The 18245-nt window shown below is 41.5% G+C and overlaps 1 protein-coding gene across 17 annotated transcripts in view; it reads left to right on the top strand.

Moving 5' to 3' along the window:
* The window catches only part of LOC129724438 (sex determination protein fruitless), a 658376-nt gene that overhangs the window by 565968 nt on the left and 74163 nt on the right, over positions 1-18245 (top strand). For 10 of the 17 annotated variants that reach the window (XM_055679374.1, XM_055679366.1, XM_055679358.1 and 7 more), the window contains 4 exons: positions 6685-6885; positions 6948-7448; positions 8378-8551; positions 9486-10659. In XM_055679374.1, coding sequence (XP_055535349.1) covers positions 6685-6885; positions 6948-7448; positions 8378-8551; positions 9486-10355 — 1746 coding nt within the window. In that variant the 3' untranslated portion in view covers positions 10356-10659. Of the gene's footprint in view, positions 1-6684; positions 6886-6947; positions 7449-8377; positions 8552-9485; positions 10660-18245 lie in introns of those variants that run through there. The other 7 variants (XM_055679480.1, XM_055679471.1, XM_055679489.1 and 4 more) reach the window with 1 other exon arrangement.

Here is an 18245-nt window from a genome sequence, read left to right as displayed (position 1 = left end):
CTTGTAATTGATAAGCCGCTTCTTTGCTTATTGATTTTTAGTTCATTTCTTCACTGTTTTTCAATTGAAAAGATATGCTAATTTTGCAAAGCCTTGGTGCTACATTCCGATTCGGAACTTGGCCATTTGTTTATTATACAGACGTCGCAGCAAACTATTAAAAGTACAGGACAATTGCGGGGCTAGCGCTACCATCCTACAGACACTAACAGTCTCTCCCGAGCCGAGACTCGAACCTACGACGGCTGGCTTGTTCGACCAGCATCGTACCGCGAGACCAAGTGGAAGGTGTATGATATGCTAATTATTACACAAAAAGTTTGAAGAAAACTTTACATATCGATTGAGACATTGGCGTTCAAGATCTGTTTGATGAAAGTTAGAATGCATGCCTTCAGAACGGCCCATGGCACCTGCGATTCCCCAGTTATAGAAGCCAACTGGTAATTAAAGGATGCTGCAAAAACAAACCAAAAACGATTGATTTTCAACTTCATTTCTGAATAATTTTGAATAATTTCGATTAAGACAACAGCGTTTCAAATTCGTTTATAGGTGGTAACATAATTTGCATTTTTAGAGGGCTTGGCTTCGTCACACTTTCCACAGTATGCCGGCTTACTAATTTAAGACATAGTCCTACTTTAAAAACCTACGTGGGTGGCAAAATAGAATCCATTGAAGAATGTATACGCTGAAAAGTCTTAGAGCGGTGTGAAACATTGAAATCCATTTTTTTTTTCTAGAGTTCCTGAACCAGAACTATACCAAGAGGACAAAAATCAAGTCCAGATGCCATTCTGAATTTCAAGATGGCGATTTTTTGGTTTCTGAAATACAACCTGAAATTGCCGATTATCATACTTATAGGTATTGGCGGAACCGGGATAATGTCCAGAGACTAAAAATCTACTCTAGATTACCATTTTGAATTAATGCCCATCGACTGGAAATCGACCCCAGACGTCATTTTTGAATTCAACATGGCGATTTCCGGTCTCTGAAAATATGGGTATTTGTGGTACCGGAATGATGCCTTGAGACTATTAGGAAATCCATGATGGCGACATTCGGTATTCGGAAAACAGCCTGTAATTGCCAAATACTATCAAACCAATCGAATCTCTGGACCCGGATGGATGATGAAAGTAGGCCAGCACTCCAACGTTCGTCTTTAAGCCACGATGATAACCAGAAGCCGAAAATTAACTTCAGAAGCCATTTTGAATTCCATAATACCGAAACCGACTCCCTGGAGGCCACTCTGAAATGACCAATAACCGTCCAATATGGATATTGTCAAAACCGGGATGATACCTGAAATCGATTCTAGACTAAGTGATCAGTGAAATCCCCCAATGAAACTCCCAGCAAATAAATAAACACATATTAGCTATGTTTTTGCAAAGCTAGAATTTATTCAAGCTCCTCTCCTAGGTCATATTTCTAACACACTTTCATCCTTACTTACTTACTTGAAAGGCACGTCCTAAGACATGGCATGTATAACGCAGTTCTACCAATTTTCTCGGTCCATGGCTGCCGTCCTCCAATTCCCCGGGCACCCGGTGCTCTGCAGATCGTGTTCCATCTGGTCCAACCCTCTTTGTGCGCCCCATCTTATCGTTTCTACCGGATTTGAAGCGAACACAAAAAAAAAATAAAAAAAATAAATAAAAAAAATAAAAATTAAAAAAAAATAAAAAAAAATTTAAAAAAAATTTAAAAAAAATTTAAAAATAAATAAAAAAAAATATAAAAAAAAATTTAAAAAAAAACACAAATTTTGCAGAGTAGCTATCCAGCATTTTAGCTACATGCCCTGCCCAGCGTATTCTTCCTGCTTCAGTTACTTTCTGAATACTGGGTTTGCCGGAGAGGCGCGTAGGCCCGTGGTTAATCCCACGACCCCAGACTTCGTCTTCTGCACAACGCCGACGTTCAAAACCTTCGAGGGCTCGCAAGTCATCCTCAAGCATAGTCTACGTCTCATGCCCATAAAAAAACGACCGGTCACACTAACATTTGTACCGAATACACTTGGTGCGGAGACTCAGGTTTTGCGACCGTTGTTTTTAATAAAGTCCAAAGTAGGCACGACTTTTTCTGATAATAGAACCGAGGTACACAAACTCGTCGACTACCTCGAACGCACCCCCGTCGAAAGTTACCATAATGCCTAATCGACGGTTAAAATTAGGCAAGAGAGACCATCACCTTGTCGAAGCCCGTTGTGGGACTCGAAAAAATCCGACGTTCCACTCGAAATCCTCACACAACGCTTCGGATTCTCCATTATAGCCTTATTCAGTCTTTGCCAGCTTCCCCGGAAAGACATGTTCGTCAATAATTCTCCATAACTTTTGCCGGTTTATTTTGTAGGTATGCCTCTTTAAAATCGACGAAAAGTTGATGTGTAGTGACTCTAAACTCGCGGCACTTTTGGAGGATCTGCCGCAGTGTAAAGATTTGGTCAGTCATAGACCGTCCTTCCTTGGAGCCTGGTAACTTCCTGTAAATCTACTGGATAATGGTGACTGGCGTTAGAAGATGAGCTGGGGTAACACTTTGTAGGCAGCATTCAGGACTGTGATCGCTCGATAGCTCTCGCAGTCTTGTTTACCGCCCTTTTTGTAGATGGGGCAGACAATCCCTTCTCTCCATTTTCTCCGGTAGCTATTCTATCTCCCAGATCTCGATGATGCAACGAGCTGGCCAATTTGTCGGGGACCATTTTTATAGGTTACACCACGATGCCGTCCTTTCCGGCCAATTAATTACTCTCGAGTTGTCGGATAGCATGCTTAACTTCGCTTATTGATGAGGATTGCACATCTTCGTCGTTCGTTGCACCGACCACGTCTTTTCCGCTCCTGTTGCTCCCCTCTCTTGCTTGCACGCCATTGAGGTGTTCATCGTAGTGCTGCTCCCACCTTTCGATCACATCACGATCATTCTCACAATGCTTCCTTCTTTATCCCTACACATTTCGGCTTCTTGGGACAAAACCTCCGCGGGATACGTTGAGTTTTTGGTAAAATTTTCGTGTTTCGTGTGTACGGTGTTCTTCGCATTCCTCCTCGTTCTGGCGGCGCTTTCCATTCCTTGAAGAGTTGGACTTCGTTTCAGTCTATAGCACTCCACATCCTGACGGGTGGCTCTACGCAGCATCGTTGCTCACGCTGAGTTTTTCTCCACCAATATCTACCAGCATTCTTCGTCAAATCACTCGTTACGTCGCACGTGTTACAGGACTCTCACCACAGCACTGATTATAGCTGTTTTAACGGCGTTTCAACGATCCCCTAGACGGGCTTCTTCGGGCAGCGCAGCTTCGAACGATGACGTGTGCTGTGCTGCGACGTCGTGTTGTTTCAGTCGCGCGAGATTATACCGCGGCGGATGACGGTACCATATATTATATAGAACGGATAGTTTTTGGCGTATTTTAACCATCACTAGGTAGTCCAGATCGATGTTAGCGCCTCAATGTGCTCTGACATCGATACTGTCCTAGACGTGCCGACCACCTATTAAAACGTTGTCGATTTGTGTTTCTGTTCTGTTTGCTGGATGCTGGAAGAAGATGCTAAGTATGGCCATGTTCGTGGAGATGACAAAGCCGATTAATCTGAGGCCATTTTCATTTGTCAGCTGGTATACATTCCTCCTGGCCAACCTATGCGTTGTAATCTCCGACTATGATCTTGACATTATGTTTTGGGCAACGGTCGTATTCACTCTCCAACTGCGCGAAAAATTCGTCTTTGTCGTCATCGGTACTTGCGAGGTGTTGGCTATGCACGTTAATGATACTAATGTTGAAGAAACGGCCTTTACTCCTCCACCTGCACATTCTAGGACTGATCAGCCACCTTCCGATCACCCGCTTCTGTGTCTTGCCCATCACTATAAAATCTGTTCCCAGCTCGTATGCTTCTACAACTCTGATATGACCAATTCTGGACGTACGCACCATCGCTCCTTCCCACCATACCTTCTGCAGCGCTCCGGTGTCGAACTTGCGGGTCCTCAATTCCTCGGAAAGGACGCGGGTACTTCCTAGGAAGTTGAGAGATCGGCAGTTCCATATTCCATGTACCCAATCGTTAGTCCGTTTTCGTTGCCTAGGTCCTAGACAAATGTTCCGGTCCGTAACGTCATTGCATTCATTGCTATTGTTTGTTTAAATTATGTGGACTTGCAAGGCCAGCGACCAACCCCACTTTATCTCAGGAGCACCATCGTAGTGCCATAAAAAGTTTAAATTCCCGGGCACTACCAGAACTAGGAATGAACACTGCGTTGCTTAGAACGCTTCCGTTGGTGTTGATCCCAAGAAACTCCCTTCCATGGAAGGAAGACCTTCCTTTTTACGCTTGCTACTCCGAGCCTCGCTGCCTCAACAATGACAATTCCTTGGAGAGGTTACAACTGAATGTCCTTGTGGCCTATTGAGGTGACTCTTAACATGAGAATCACTGTACGACATCAGCATTACAACAAAAACATAAACGAGTCAATACCCAATTATGCAACACACAGCTGTTCGCAATCACAAGTCTTTACTTACAAAGCTGTATCACAAGTCCCAAAATAATCAGATGCTCCCGAGATGTTAGTTTGAGGTGTGTATAGATACAACATTTACATGGCGACCGTGACAGGACCTCATACGGTGGGTTAGGTATATTGGGTATTGACTCATTTGTTTATGTTGTTGTTGTAACTAAGGTTGAAGTCGTACAGTGACACTCATGTTAAGGGTCATCTCATCTTCTTTCTTTTTTAGGGTGTGTATAGATACGACATTAACACTATTTGATTGTGAAAAGGGACTTATTTTTGTCAAAAGGTATTTGTAGGTTTTTGAGATTTTGTAAAATTCAACTTGAAGGACGGTTTATTGGGAAGCCTGAGAATAAACCCATGCTTAAGTCGGTTGACATTCGAAACCACGCCCACTCGCTTGTAGAGGATATAGAGCGAACTCTATAACCTTGCGGCTACGCAACCTACCAGACTTGCCTATTTTCGCGAGTTTGCCCTCCATAATTGCCCAGATTTTTTTTCAATTGGCCGAAGTTCTGACGAGTTTTGTGGTTTTGCCTCCTTCGGCATAAAAACAACATCGTTGGCACCGTAGCACTTCATCAATGGTTTAGCGTTATAGCACGATACCAGATCCGGCCAAAACAGAGTGTCACCTTCCTGTCTTCTTTATATATTTGACCGTTGATGGTGCCGGCCGTTGCGTATTTCTTGGCAAATTCGTCGACCTTTTTTCCGAACATCCAGGAATCGACGTAAGCTCCATGATGGATAACTCCCTTGGCGTCCGCTTTTAATGCAGTGGGTTCATTTCTTACCTTGAAGACATGAAGTCCAGCGCTTCTCATTGTCTGCTGGACGATCGTAGGAGGAAATCTCATCTCAAGAAACTCTCAGTTTTTTTATCTGTTTGGTGTGGATGTACTTTGTTACGGTTCTCGTTGACTAGCTCCCCGGACAGTAGCATGTGGATAGCGGTTTGAAAATCCCGGGAACGTGTTGCCAACATCTAACCTATACTACCACAGGGACTGTCATTCTCAGAACGATAGAAAAGGAATTTGCGTCGAGGTTATGACATTATGAAATGCTTCTTGCTTTTTCATTTCTTGGCCGATTTTCGATCTTGGCCTGTCAAAAACTTGGAAAATCTGTCTACTTCTAGAACCCGAGACCGACATGAACCAGCGATCACATCTGGTTCTTGTAAATCCAGATCTTCGAGAGCATGTTCTGGTGCAACAAATTAGTACAATTGTCGATAAAACCAACCAACATTGGTATCAAAATTCATTAATCCACTCCAGGAGTAGGTTTTCATTCCTTTTGAGTCCATTTGATAAGTTGTCTGAAATGGCCATTTCGGAGCAGATTCCCGATCTTGAACATGGCCCCGAAGGTCCGGATTAACGGGAACCATATGGAGACCAATGGCTCTGTAGGTCCCGTATAATGAAATTTTCCAATCTTTTGATGGGTCAAGATCGAAAACCGTTCAAGATCTGAAGAAGTAAGAAGCATTTCATTTTGGTGGCCGAGTACTTACGTCACGTATGTTAAAATTGGCGAGTACATAACGATTAAACTTCTACTTTATTACTACAGAGTTCCAATGGATCTCGTCATATCATATGATATGCAGAAGTGTAAGTGGAACTACTCAAATCATCCTGGAGCTCATATTTTAGAAATCTATAAGTTTCACGAGTCGTAGAACATTTTCAAGGCCTTTAATTTTTTTCTAGGCTCGTTGGCGAGCTCTACTTAATTGCAATAATTTAATTTTTTCCCGAGTAGGATTAAATTTGCTCAATTGCATAGTAGGTGTACAAATGATATAAAATAATAAATAATCACAAACGGCGAGAGCATTCTAATAAAATATGTTAACGGGAAAACAAAACCAAACAACTTGACTTTAAAACCATGACAAAAGAGCAAATGTAAACCTAAACGATACTAGAAGCACATGAAAATAAGCCTACAACCGGGAAAAAGCTTGCTTGCGATGGAGACTCATGGTATCTGGTGTTTTAGTGTACGAAAAACCGAGATGTAAAATTCAATAATTTGTTTTAATTTTTCACCCATGGGCCGAGTAACTAACCAGCTTTTTCTCCCCTTCCATTTCAGGCCCACCAGGCGATACTGTCCGCGTGCAGTCCCTACTTCGAGCAGATCTTCGTTGAGAACAAACACCCGCATCCCATCATCTACCTGCGCGACGTTGAGGTTAGCGAAATGCGTGCACTGCTCGATTTCATGTACCAGGGCGAGGTGAACGTTGGTCAGCACAATCTGCAGAACTTTCTCAAGACGGCGGAAAGTTTAAAGGTAAGTTTCGCCTTGTTGATTGATCGTTACAATCGGGAACTAATCGTTGCCAATCCACACAGGTGCGGGGTCTCACCGAAAGCAGCGCCGATAGGTATTCGTCCGAGTCTGACAAAAACAGAGCGGACCGAGCGAGGGGCGATTCCCGCGATGGCCGTGACTCCGTACCTCCAGCTGGTGTCAACAACAACAACACAATCAGCAGTAACAACAATAACAACAATAATAATAATAACAACAACAACAACAACAATACTCTTCACCACCCGTCGCTGCGGGAAAAGGAACTTCGCGAGCGGGAAGAGCTGCGAGACCGAGAACGGCGGGAGGCTCAGCGAGAGCTGCAACGGGAACGAGAGCACCAGGTGCGCGAACAGCAGCGCAGCGCCAGTGCCGATCTGCTGACGCCGATGGGCGCCGACGAACGGGACTACTCGCCCTCGGACGACCGAGAAATGACAGTAGACAGTAAGAAAAAACGTAAAATGTCCAGCATCTGTGATAATTCTTTGCCCTCGACACCGAGCCTGATCAACGATCGGCAAGGCGGATACGAATCGCAGGTGAGTTGAGGTCCTCTCTCTCCATAAGAGGCGCCAAAACTACGGCAAGTTTACTGTTCATAGCAATCTTTGTTCACTGTGTCGTGACGAGATATGCAAACATCTCACAGCCTCTCGACAGAAGAAAAAAAACTCAACAGCACTTGTGCTGCGCTTCCACAAACAAATATATTAAAATTCCATTTAAGCTTTTCTTGTTCCGGCGTTGGGTAAAACTTTCTATCCCTCTATACATTCCGACAGGAGGCTGGTGCTGTGCCTGCATTCTGCACTTGCAAAGAAACAAATTATGAATGACGAAACGACGAACACTGCATCCCTGCAAGGGGTGTTGCAAGTAGAAAAAAAATCCACCATCCCCTGTCGGACTGCCAAAACGAGAGCTCACGCGATGATATTTACATAAACATGAATAACTTTCATCACCGGAGCGTACAGAAGAAGCCTTCATTTCAGGCTTGCTTCCGCTACTTCCGTTCACCGGTTAGATTATCACTGGCCTTAGTTGCCAGCCTAGCACTCGGATGGCAGTGTTAGATTAAGGTTTACCGAATATTCCCCTCCAGACTCTTGTGTTTGACGAGTCTAGCGAGACACTTTGTTGCTACGGAATAATTAGTAGTTACTCTCCATTCTGAATCCGGCTCTGGCTGAATGGAGGGCATATACACATACAAAAAAATCTTGGCCAGACTAAGTGCATCAAAAAGAGCATAATAAAATGCAACCAACTCACCCAGTTTCGTCATAATTTCACCTGAGGGTTTCGTGAATAAAGAAGCCATTGCTCACTTTGTCGTGATGGAGTGTTGCATAACGATAGGCGACAGCAGTAGACTGCCTAACAGTTTGTTTATGCGCCTACCGTGAAAGAGGGTTCGAGGAAAAAGATGTTTTTTTTCTAAATCAATTTTCCCCTCCCGTTGCAGGCGTCATCACACAGTAGTTTCAAGCTAAGTCCAAAGCCAGACGACGAGTTCAAGGACAGTTCGCCGGCCCCGGTGCACACGCTGACCGGTCATCCGATCATTCAGTCTAGTATTAAACAGGAGTTGCCCGAACTGCCCGGCCGCCATCACTCGCTACCTCCAGAGCTACTACAGGTGAGTTCTAATCCCTTTTATTTGCTAGATATCACTCCCTTAACACCTTAATCTAAGCAGTTGCGTCATTCCCACGTTTCTAATAATTGCCTGTTTCTTATATTAACTCTGGTTTAGGTGTATGGTTTACTTACTTATGTTTTCAGCTGACAAGCCGGCATCTGAATTAGAGCTAACATCTGTGATTTATTGGACGGCTGGTGTTTATAATTCAGATGCTTGTGAAGCTGAAAACTTTTCTTTTAAGTCTCTTTTCTACCTTATACTTATTTTCCCTTAATATCTTGTTTTATGTACATATGTTTTCTCATCAATTGGAACTTTGTCTAGGTTTTTTCTTTGAGCCGGTTCTTTTGGTTCCATTAAAAAAACGGAAGCAATCATATTTTTTATATATAATTTCGGTCTTAATTTATCAAACAGTACTACCCCCAATATTGCTTCAAAAGCACGAAAACAAAAAAAAATCTGTCAACACTGTCATCGGCATTCAAAAGTGTTAGAAATGAAACAAAAAAATAATAATAACAAGTGACTGGAAACGTATCCTGAGTTGATGCCAAACATTTTTCTCGTCATTTCATTCGAAGGATGAAGGAATTGATGCGGATCGATCAAAATTATATCTTATTGATAAATTGATGTATAAACCATTCTTAAGAATCGACTGTGCAAAAGAAAAAATCTAAACAATGTGTTCATTGTCCCCTTGCGAAACGTACTAGAATTCAACGCATCCTGTATCGCCAAAACAAACACAAAAAAATAAACAAACGCCAGTTCAGATTTCAACAATGCATTGTCCCTTCCCACCACTTGTCGGTAGATGTAAACGCTTTGATCACATTTCCGAAGACGCTCCGCTTGTCGGACAATACACACTTTACAGACTCGGCAATGATACATTGAATCCTTCCCTTCCTATGTTTGACAGAAAAATGTTTGGGGCGGTGAATCGTCGTCGGCAGGCAAAGCTCCTCCCAGTACAAGCCCGCACTCGCAATCGTCATCCTCGCCGTCGACATCCGGCAACCTGGCGATTACACTCACGACTGCCATTAAGGAAGAATCCCTTTCCTCGTCTCCCTCTGAACAACTTCACCATCATCACCGCCAGCAGCAACCCCAACACCAACCACAAGAGCAAAGCCTTCTGTCGTCGCTCGCAGAACTGCAACAGCTAAAGCAGCAGCAGTCCTCTGTCCAGAACCAGCTTCAGCTGGCGCAAAGTACAATTTCAATTTATTCGAATGCCGCTGCTGCAACCAGAAACTTCTCCGACTGGAACAATCCAACGAATCTTCATCGTTATCTACTCCAGCAACAGCAACAGCAGCAGCAGCAACACCAGCAATCGAACCGTGGATCAATCAGTGCCAATAATATCTCCGATGAATCCCTGCTGACAGAGATCATTCGACCGCCGGCGCCCCACGCAAAACCGCAAAGCCATCCGCGAGTCGCAACAGTGGGCCGGGGTCGTGATTCTACTGGAGCTCCCCCGGCAGCTACTTCATCCCGAAAGGGTGGCCGTTTCCGACCCAATTGGCTTGATCAGTTCGACTGGCTAAAATACGACGAGGACAAGAACTACATGTACTGTGCCTTCTGCCGCCGTTGGAGCAACGACATACCGGATATCCGGACGTCTTTCGTCGAAGGTAATTCTAACTTCCGGTTGGAAATCGTAAACCATCACGACCGCTGCAAGGCGCACCGGCTGTGCAAGGAACGTGAGCTCCGTGAACTGGAGTTGTCTCGCATGGATGTCGGCCCGGATGGTGGAGGACTAGCGCCGTCCTGAGTTATACGCAGCGGTAAGACCGCCGAGAAGACCGTGAAGTGTTGTGATAATGCAAACCCGTTCCCGTGGAAGCCATCACGCCAACCATGCTGGCGTTTTCAGATTAGGCTAGTTAGTAGTGTTAGTCGTCCGCTTCTACTCTGCGGAAGGGATAAAGTCCATAAAGTGTTTTTGTTTTAACCGTAGAAGAGACAGAGCTGTAGAAATACTTTCAATCTTCATTAGTGATTAGAGAGAATATCATATATTTTGCGAGAAGAGAACAGATGGATGTAATGGACAGATGATGTAATAAAAGATGTAATAAACATAACGCATGTTAATGATCACGTTACTACGGAGGAAAATCGAGGCTTTCGGCCCCGGGAGAGCACCCTAATTGACCAATTAACTTCCAAAACGATTAGCCCTTCCGGCTAGTAAAAACTAATTATCCGTCAATCTCCGCCGTCATTTGTCACAATCTGGTCCGCGTTGCCTGTGACAAATAAATCCCTTCACAGCCAGCTCTTGCACGATTCCACTGCTCAACCGTTTGAGACCAATGCATTCGGCAATACGGCACATGTCCGCAGCCAGCAGCAGCAGCAGCAGCATTTACATTTTTAATTAAGCTCTTCATCTGTGCAATGGCCCACTCGCACACACACACAGCGCCGTTTGCGCTTTTGCAACTTCGGGAAACCTCGCTTCCTAATACAAACACACGCATGCGGTATCGGTACTTTGGCCTTCCAGACCGATGCGGGCCCACTCTCACAAAACAATAGCTAATTATGTTTGAATTTATCAAATTACTCTCTTCCGTCCAGCCGGTCGGAAGGTACGGTCCAGGGTCAGGGGTTTGACCAATTCCGTAAACACTAATCGATCGCTAAAACCTAGCTTAAAGTTTGGGCTCGGACTGGGACGACCCGTCAGCTCCCTAGAGCCCCGGAAGAGGGCTATAATTCATAGTGCACTTATTATTGCTTCGGTTTTTGCATGAACACGGTCCGCCAATCCTGGGCAGCATAACGATGTAAATTTGTGATAAAGGGTTACTGCCACATTTTTCGGGCTAATTGGATTATTTTGTAGTTCTGTTATCAAATTTCAATATTACGTTTTTCAAATACTTGACTTATATATAATAGGGTGTCGTGCGTCTTTGACAGGCGTATGCAAAAATCGGCCGAAGACATTCGATACCCTATATATTCAATGAATATTCCTGTAAATATGATACACTGTTACAAAATGAGGCAAGTTTTATTTGTGAAAGCGTGAGACTTAAAAAAAACATTTTTCGAATTGTGTAAAATAATGCTATAATATATAAAGGAACCTGCAATTTGAATCAACAACTTCTGGAATATATTCGTGTTATGATCGAAGCTGTGTAAGTAACCTATCGATATTACCTTATTAAAAAACACGCAAAAGTTTGATTATCGTGATTTTCCTTCAAATATTTCAATCCGCAGTTACTGCAGACTGTCTACAATTTCCTAAAAACAATTCAGAGGATAGGAGTTTTGATACAAAAAACTAAATTTATCACGTTTAGCGATTATTAGCGATTATCGGTAATCGACACTATATTTTTCATATAGTGGATAAGTGATTAGCGACGCTCAAATTTTGGTTGATAATTCTCAACACTGGTATTATGAACTAAACAGTTAGATCCTAACAAAATCAATCTTGTAAGGAAACCAGTTGAAATAATTAGATCTTGAAACTTTTTCTCAATTTTTACCACATTGTATAATAATCATACTACTATATATATATATTTATTTACAAAAGTTTCTTCCCTCCCCATTATCGCAATTATTATGTTATAAACACAAGAATATGAATATGTATATTATTATCTAGTCATTCAAAAAAATATTCAAAACTAGTTGAACGTCCTCGGCCTTCTGGATCAATTTCCATCCTTTGGGCAGCATCTCGCTTCCGAAAATGTTTATTTTGGGTAACATTAGGCCATTTTAAGTTGTTTTTATGAAACCGCAAGTCGCCATCTTGGATTTAAAAATTCAGCTCCGCTCCGTAAAATTCCCGTGTTGATTGGTATTTGGTCATATCAGGCTGAAATAGCCATATTTGAGTTCAAAATGGCGTCTTTGGATCATTATCCCTCTTTCTACATAAAAAAACTTTCGGAGTTATTCATCAATTTTAAAGTGTTTTCCAGAAACCGAAAGAAGCCTTCAGATAGGTATCTTAAACTGAGTTTCTAGGCGTCATCCTGCTTCCAAAAATTATCCAGACATAGTGATAGTGTGCCATTTTAGGCTGTATTTAAGAACCTAAAGTCGCCATCTTGGATTTCGACTGACATCTTAAATTGAATTCTGGCTTCTTAGCCTGATTCTAACTTTGAAAATACCCATATTCGGTGGTGTTTGGCTAGCTGCAACTTCGTTCCATCTCTCTGGTAGAACTCGAATACCGATAAAAGTGTCCATCTTTTGAAACTATTTACAAATCTACTCATTTTTCGATATCTTTATATGAGCAGAAATGCAGATAAACCAGAGTAATCGGACGGCACAATATCTGAGGAATATGTCAGGTGAGATAGGACTTCTCATTTGAGCGTTTCTATGTAAGTTTTAACGGTTAGTCAGTATGAGGCCGAGCGTTGTCATGTAGTAGAATCTTTTTTTTTTTTCATAATAATACCGACCTTGTCCTACCAAATGCACAACATAATCTTCACAGTGTGTATGATCGCCCTAGCCAACTACTTAAAAGCATGACCGGACAGATGTTCACGTTCTTACCTTTGGGTTGCTGTAATCAAAGATGACAAAGATAAATTTCACCCACGACACCTTTACAACGGTTAGTGCTGATGACTGAAAATGCATAAAATTGTGATTATTGGCAAAATCGATTTATCGTGCATAATCCGCCAGATTAGAATGAAAACTAGATGGTAGTTTCATATAACGATATTGAAAATGAGATGGCCACACCGTGCAAAGTAATGGAAAATTCAATGGCATACAAGGATATTGAAAAAAAAATACTTCACATCTCGCCACCTTGCTGCCATCATCAAATTACTAGTATCAAAACTAGTTTGACTTTCGTTCACAAGCAGTGACAATCGTCTCTCGATGCGCTTCAGTCGCTGTTTTCTTTGAATAAAATGAAAAGTGAAACTCATTACTATTACTGCTAATCTGCGAGCAGTACCAATGTCATTACTTCATAAACTAATTACAATTATCTTATGACTTACATTTTAGGTTTTAGTTTAGTCCCGTCTGAACGAGGGAAATTTTTTCTAACTCTTAATCACACCCTCAGCCCTTGTTCATCCTTCTCCGCCGTGATGCACCTGAGCTAATTAAATAGCACAGAGAATCACGTGTCCCGAGTAAAGTTAGACAACAAAATAATAACATGACGTGATACCCAAAAAGTCTTGTTATTCAGATGCCCTGAGAAATGTTATCTTACTTTACTTATAGTTCACTGGGATAAGGCTACTTGGGATTTGTTTACCATTCTCAATGTATAATTACTTAGTAGCTTCCGCTTTGTATAGATCCATAACGGCACTGGTCACGTCCTTACGGTCGTTAGAGTAAGGAAGGAGAAGGAGGTTCCACAGTCGTTGTTGTCGGAAACCGACCTCTGTATCTCCACAATTGCGACGGAAAGATAGGGTTTGATCACCATGGTAAGTGACGCATCGAACAAATTTACGCACAAAATTAACTTATTTCGAAGGCAAACGGATGTATATGTATGTTGCGTAGTCGTTAGATTAATTATGACAAGGGAACTGCTCCATTATTCATCTCAGCCCATATATTCATCTCATACAACATGAAAACACAATTGAAAACAGAAAAAACGCATATTTTCTAACTAAATCGATCTGCTAATCCATGGAATGGATTCTTCTTAGCTCACTTTAGATTTCTCATAAAGTAGGATCCTCAAAAACTCACTTATAAGCTCTAAATTTGATATAATAGTCAGGCATCTGCACTCGAAAACTCAATTATTTCAATCACCTACCTCAGAAAACAAAATCCGCGCATTGTTCTGTACGGCTACAACGGGACTCGTTCAGCAGCCAACCACAGTTTTTCTCATCACTAGCGGACCATTTTTTATTTTAATCACTAAACAAAATCACTAACTACACTAAGAATACTTTAATCTTTGAAATGTTCACCTCAAATTTTTAAAAACAGCTTGAATAAGCAGAAATATATGAGGTGAATTTCTACAATTCCTAAATTTCAACTGTATGTATTTTCATCTGTTTTCACTGCCTTGAAGAAAATCAAAAGTTGCCAAATCGGTTTCTGTTAATACGAACAAATCATACTGAAAATGTTGAATTATTCCGACATAATTGACATAAATGGACAGCACTGCTGTGGTTACCTAGGTTACCATATTTGCACGTAAACAACTACAGCGGATATCTAGGTAACCTGCTTCGACGGGCTGCGGCTATGTTCATTCATGATAATGTGATTCATTCATGATTAACAGTGCACTGCAGTATGATGAATATGGGGGCGTCGTGAGATGAATAATTGAGCAGCGATTTAAGTTTTGAGATGGATATGGAAGCGTTGTGCGAAATGGTTTGTTTCACAAAATTCAGAATAAATCTAGCTAAGTTTACTAAATATACAATACTGAACGGTTCTATAAGAGCACGTAAGCGTATTTTGTTTATTTGTTCAATGATTTCATGAAAATTTGTTGTTTAATCCGTGCATTTTTCGTAAAAATCGGCTTAATGAGATGAATAATGAAGCAGTTCCCCTATTTATAGTTTTTTTTTCATGTTTGTCGACTGAACGGTTACTTTGAGAAATGAATAAATAAAATAGGTGTATCGTAAAGTCACAAAATTCCGAAAACCTGTTGTTGAGCAAAACTCATCAGGGCCGAAGACACCTTCTGAGTACAAAAACTGACAAAACAATCTCAGTCAAAATTCAGCCGTTATGGTCTTTTGTCATGCCGACCGACAAGGTTTCCCATATTAAATTAAAATTGTTTATGTGTATTAACATTTGTCCAAAAGCTAGGAAAATCATAAATCAAGAGCATATAACTATGTGAAATGTCCGTAACCGCCCGGTCAGGACTCACCGTGGAAGGCGATATGATTAGATACTTGTCGCGCTCTATTGATGTTTTTTTAACTATATTGTGTAACTGTCAGTTCTGTCTGTCTAGCGTGTTTAAAGATTATAACGCCCTATTTGTTAGGTCTACCAAAAAAATACCAGTTGGTGGTATTTGCTTAACGCATCTTCTCCTACCGATATCATCCTATTGTGCATACGAGACGGTGGTCGACCGAGAGGATCCTAAAATCGGCCGTTTATCGATCCCATTTCAAACCCCATGCGATGCGAGCATGTTATATATCATCAACACCAATACTTATCTTCTGATTCATGTCTGCCCTGTGGACTATGGTATTATTGCGAGCAGCATCGCACGAACAACAACAGAAACAGCTGATGCAAAAAAGGTTTTTTGTTACGCACAAAGCTCAACAAAGCTCAACTGTCAACTTTACTCTTACTTTACTAATACTGCAGTTCACTTGGCATAAAAACTGAGAGCGTATACGAATGGCGAGCGAAGCATATCTTCTTTGTCAATTTACACTACATAATTAGGAAGTTACAAATTTAGTTCTTGGTTTTTGTCACCCCCCTATCGGCCCTAAATCTATTTTCATTCTTTTAATTCTAATTTCCACTGATGTAGGATGGTCTGGTGGTACACGCTGAAATGCTCTCTGCTTCACCTCTCCACACAATTACCGCGGATTGAAACAAAAAATGGCGCCTCTCAACGCAATATGCCAGAAATTCTCCGAGCTTTAATCAATGGAAACCCAAACGACCAAATCACAGTTTCACTTATTCTTAAATGTAAACACTAATATGTTACATCAATTACAATCTGCCACCAATTCCATCAATTTAAATAATCAAAAATACGTGTTACCAATATCACTCCAATTTTTGTTATTTTATATCTAAAAACTTTTTCTAGTTTTGTTAGATTTTATGTCCAAATAACGTTGAAACTATGCGAAAACAGTTTTAATATTCAAGCGAAAGAAAAAACTGCGCTTGTTAACAGTTGTCATAGAAACAGATTTGCGCATTGCCGTATTAGTATTCGAGATGTAATTTGCCACTTCATTCTATCAAGTTGGCTTGCTCTCAGGCAGTCATGTAATACTTCATATACAGTCGAATCCCTTCATAGCGACTTCGCAAGGGACTGACGTTATAGCGAAATGTCACAATAATACGAAGAATTTTTGTAATGTAAAACAGAAGGTACCGTTGAGAATGTCGTTATAGATTTAGCAATGTCGTCATAGAGAGATTCGAATATACTATTCTGCCGTGGGCTGGCGTTTTGACGTAAGTACCAGAAACACAAAATCGCTCAGAAGCATCGCAGCACTCCTATCTCATCGTCATTTCTATATCAAAGGCGCTAACGTCACTTTTTATTTTTGATATTTCTCAGTTATTTTTCAATATTTTTAAATACGGTAACAAGCATCTTGAAGTGGGCTAGCTTTACTATAGTAATACGTAAAAAAACGAAATTTGAATATTTGGCGCTTACGTCAGAATCCCAGCCCACGGCAGTATTGTCGCAATAAAGAATGACAAGTATAAGTTTTGGTATGCCGTTTTAGAGGAAGGTCGTGATAGCGAAATGTCGCAATAAAACGAAGAATTTTAGTATAAAACTGAGGCGCGTTTGAGAATGTCGCTATAACGAGATTTGTCGCTATTAAAAATGTCGTTTAAGAGGGATTCAACTGTAGTATCGGTAGTTGCTCTAATAGCCTTCAATTTTTGCGCTTTTCTGGTGATAGAGATGTCATGGAGTAGGTGATGTCAACTATTCCATAAAAACGTGTGTTACTTGGAAATGTCATCGATGAAAACACCAAGTTTCATGACGTTTTTTTTCTAACATGATAGTGAGAGAATACAAAATAATTTGAATCGAACCAAAATTCATCATCGAGAATCACACTTCAACGTCATAAACAAATGAACTGCACGAAAGTGCTTCATGACCGGAAGAATTCACGCGAGGTTAACATATTACCATCACCCTATCCACACCAGTCATCAATTTTCGGTGACGGACCGCCAAGCAAACACCGATACGCCCTTCACTGCATTGCATGTACGTTTGCATACAGGGACCACCGAAGCCCGCCTTTGGAAGCCGACTAAACGACAATTATTATCAACGTAATTATAATTGTTCCGCGAAAAGGCCCCTCGGCGGAATGATGTAATAATCCCTTTTCACGAAAATTAAGTCAACCAAAGTGCAAACGAGGTGGCCTCTGGCGATGATGGGGCAACGGGTTGTGCAAGTAAACTGTCTGGTCATTTTGCCCCGTGCCACGGTACGGATTCCCTCGTGCTAAAGCTGGCATAATGCTCGCGTCACACAAGCCTATATTACTGCGAGCGCGAGATCTGTTTTTGTGAATGGTTTCAAGCGACGGAATTGATACAGATGCCACCAATAATGACGCAATTGAAAACGAATACTGACATTCAATAATTAAATCGAATTTAAAAAAAACTAGGATACACGTTGTCCTTGTTCCCAAATTAAACAATGCATCACGGATGGCTGGCTGGGAGAACACAGAATAGGAACAATCGCCAATCATAATTCACTTTAAACTGAATTTGGCAAACGTATCCAACACAAGACGCTGTCCATACGCTTGTACCGGTGTTCTTATGCCGCAATCATTCCGATACCACGTCTGAAAGTCACATCCTCCATTCAGCATAATCGTATTATTGCGATAGCAGGCTAAAATCGACCCCAGCACATTGC

This window comes from Wyeomyia smithii, chromosome 1 (assembly GCF_029784165.1).
Source record: "Wyeomyia smithii strain HCP4-BCI-WySm-NY-G18 chromosome 1, ASM2978416v1, whole genome shotgun sequence".
Classification (NCBI taxonomy): domain Eukaryota; kingdom Metazoa; phylum Arthropoda; class Insecta; order Diptera; family Culicidae; genus Wyeomyia; species Wyeomyia smithii.
The sequence above is the reverse complement of the archived record's forward strand: the minus strand, read 5'-3'. Positions and strand labels throughout refer to the sequence as shown.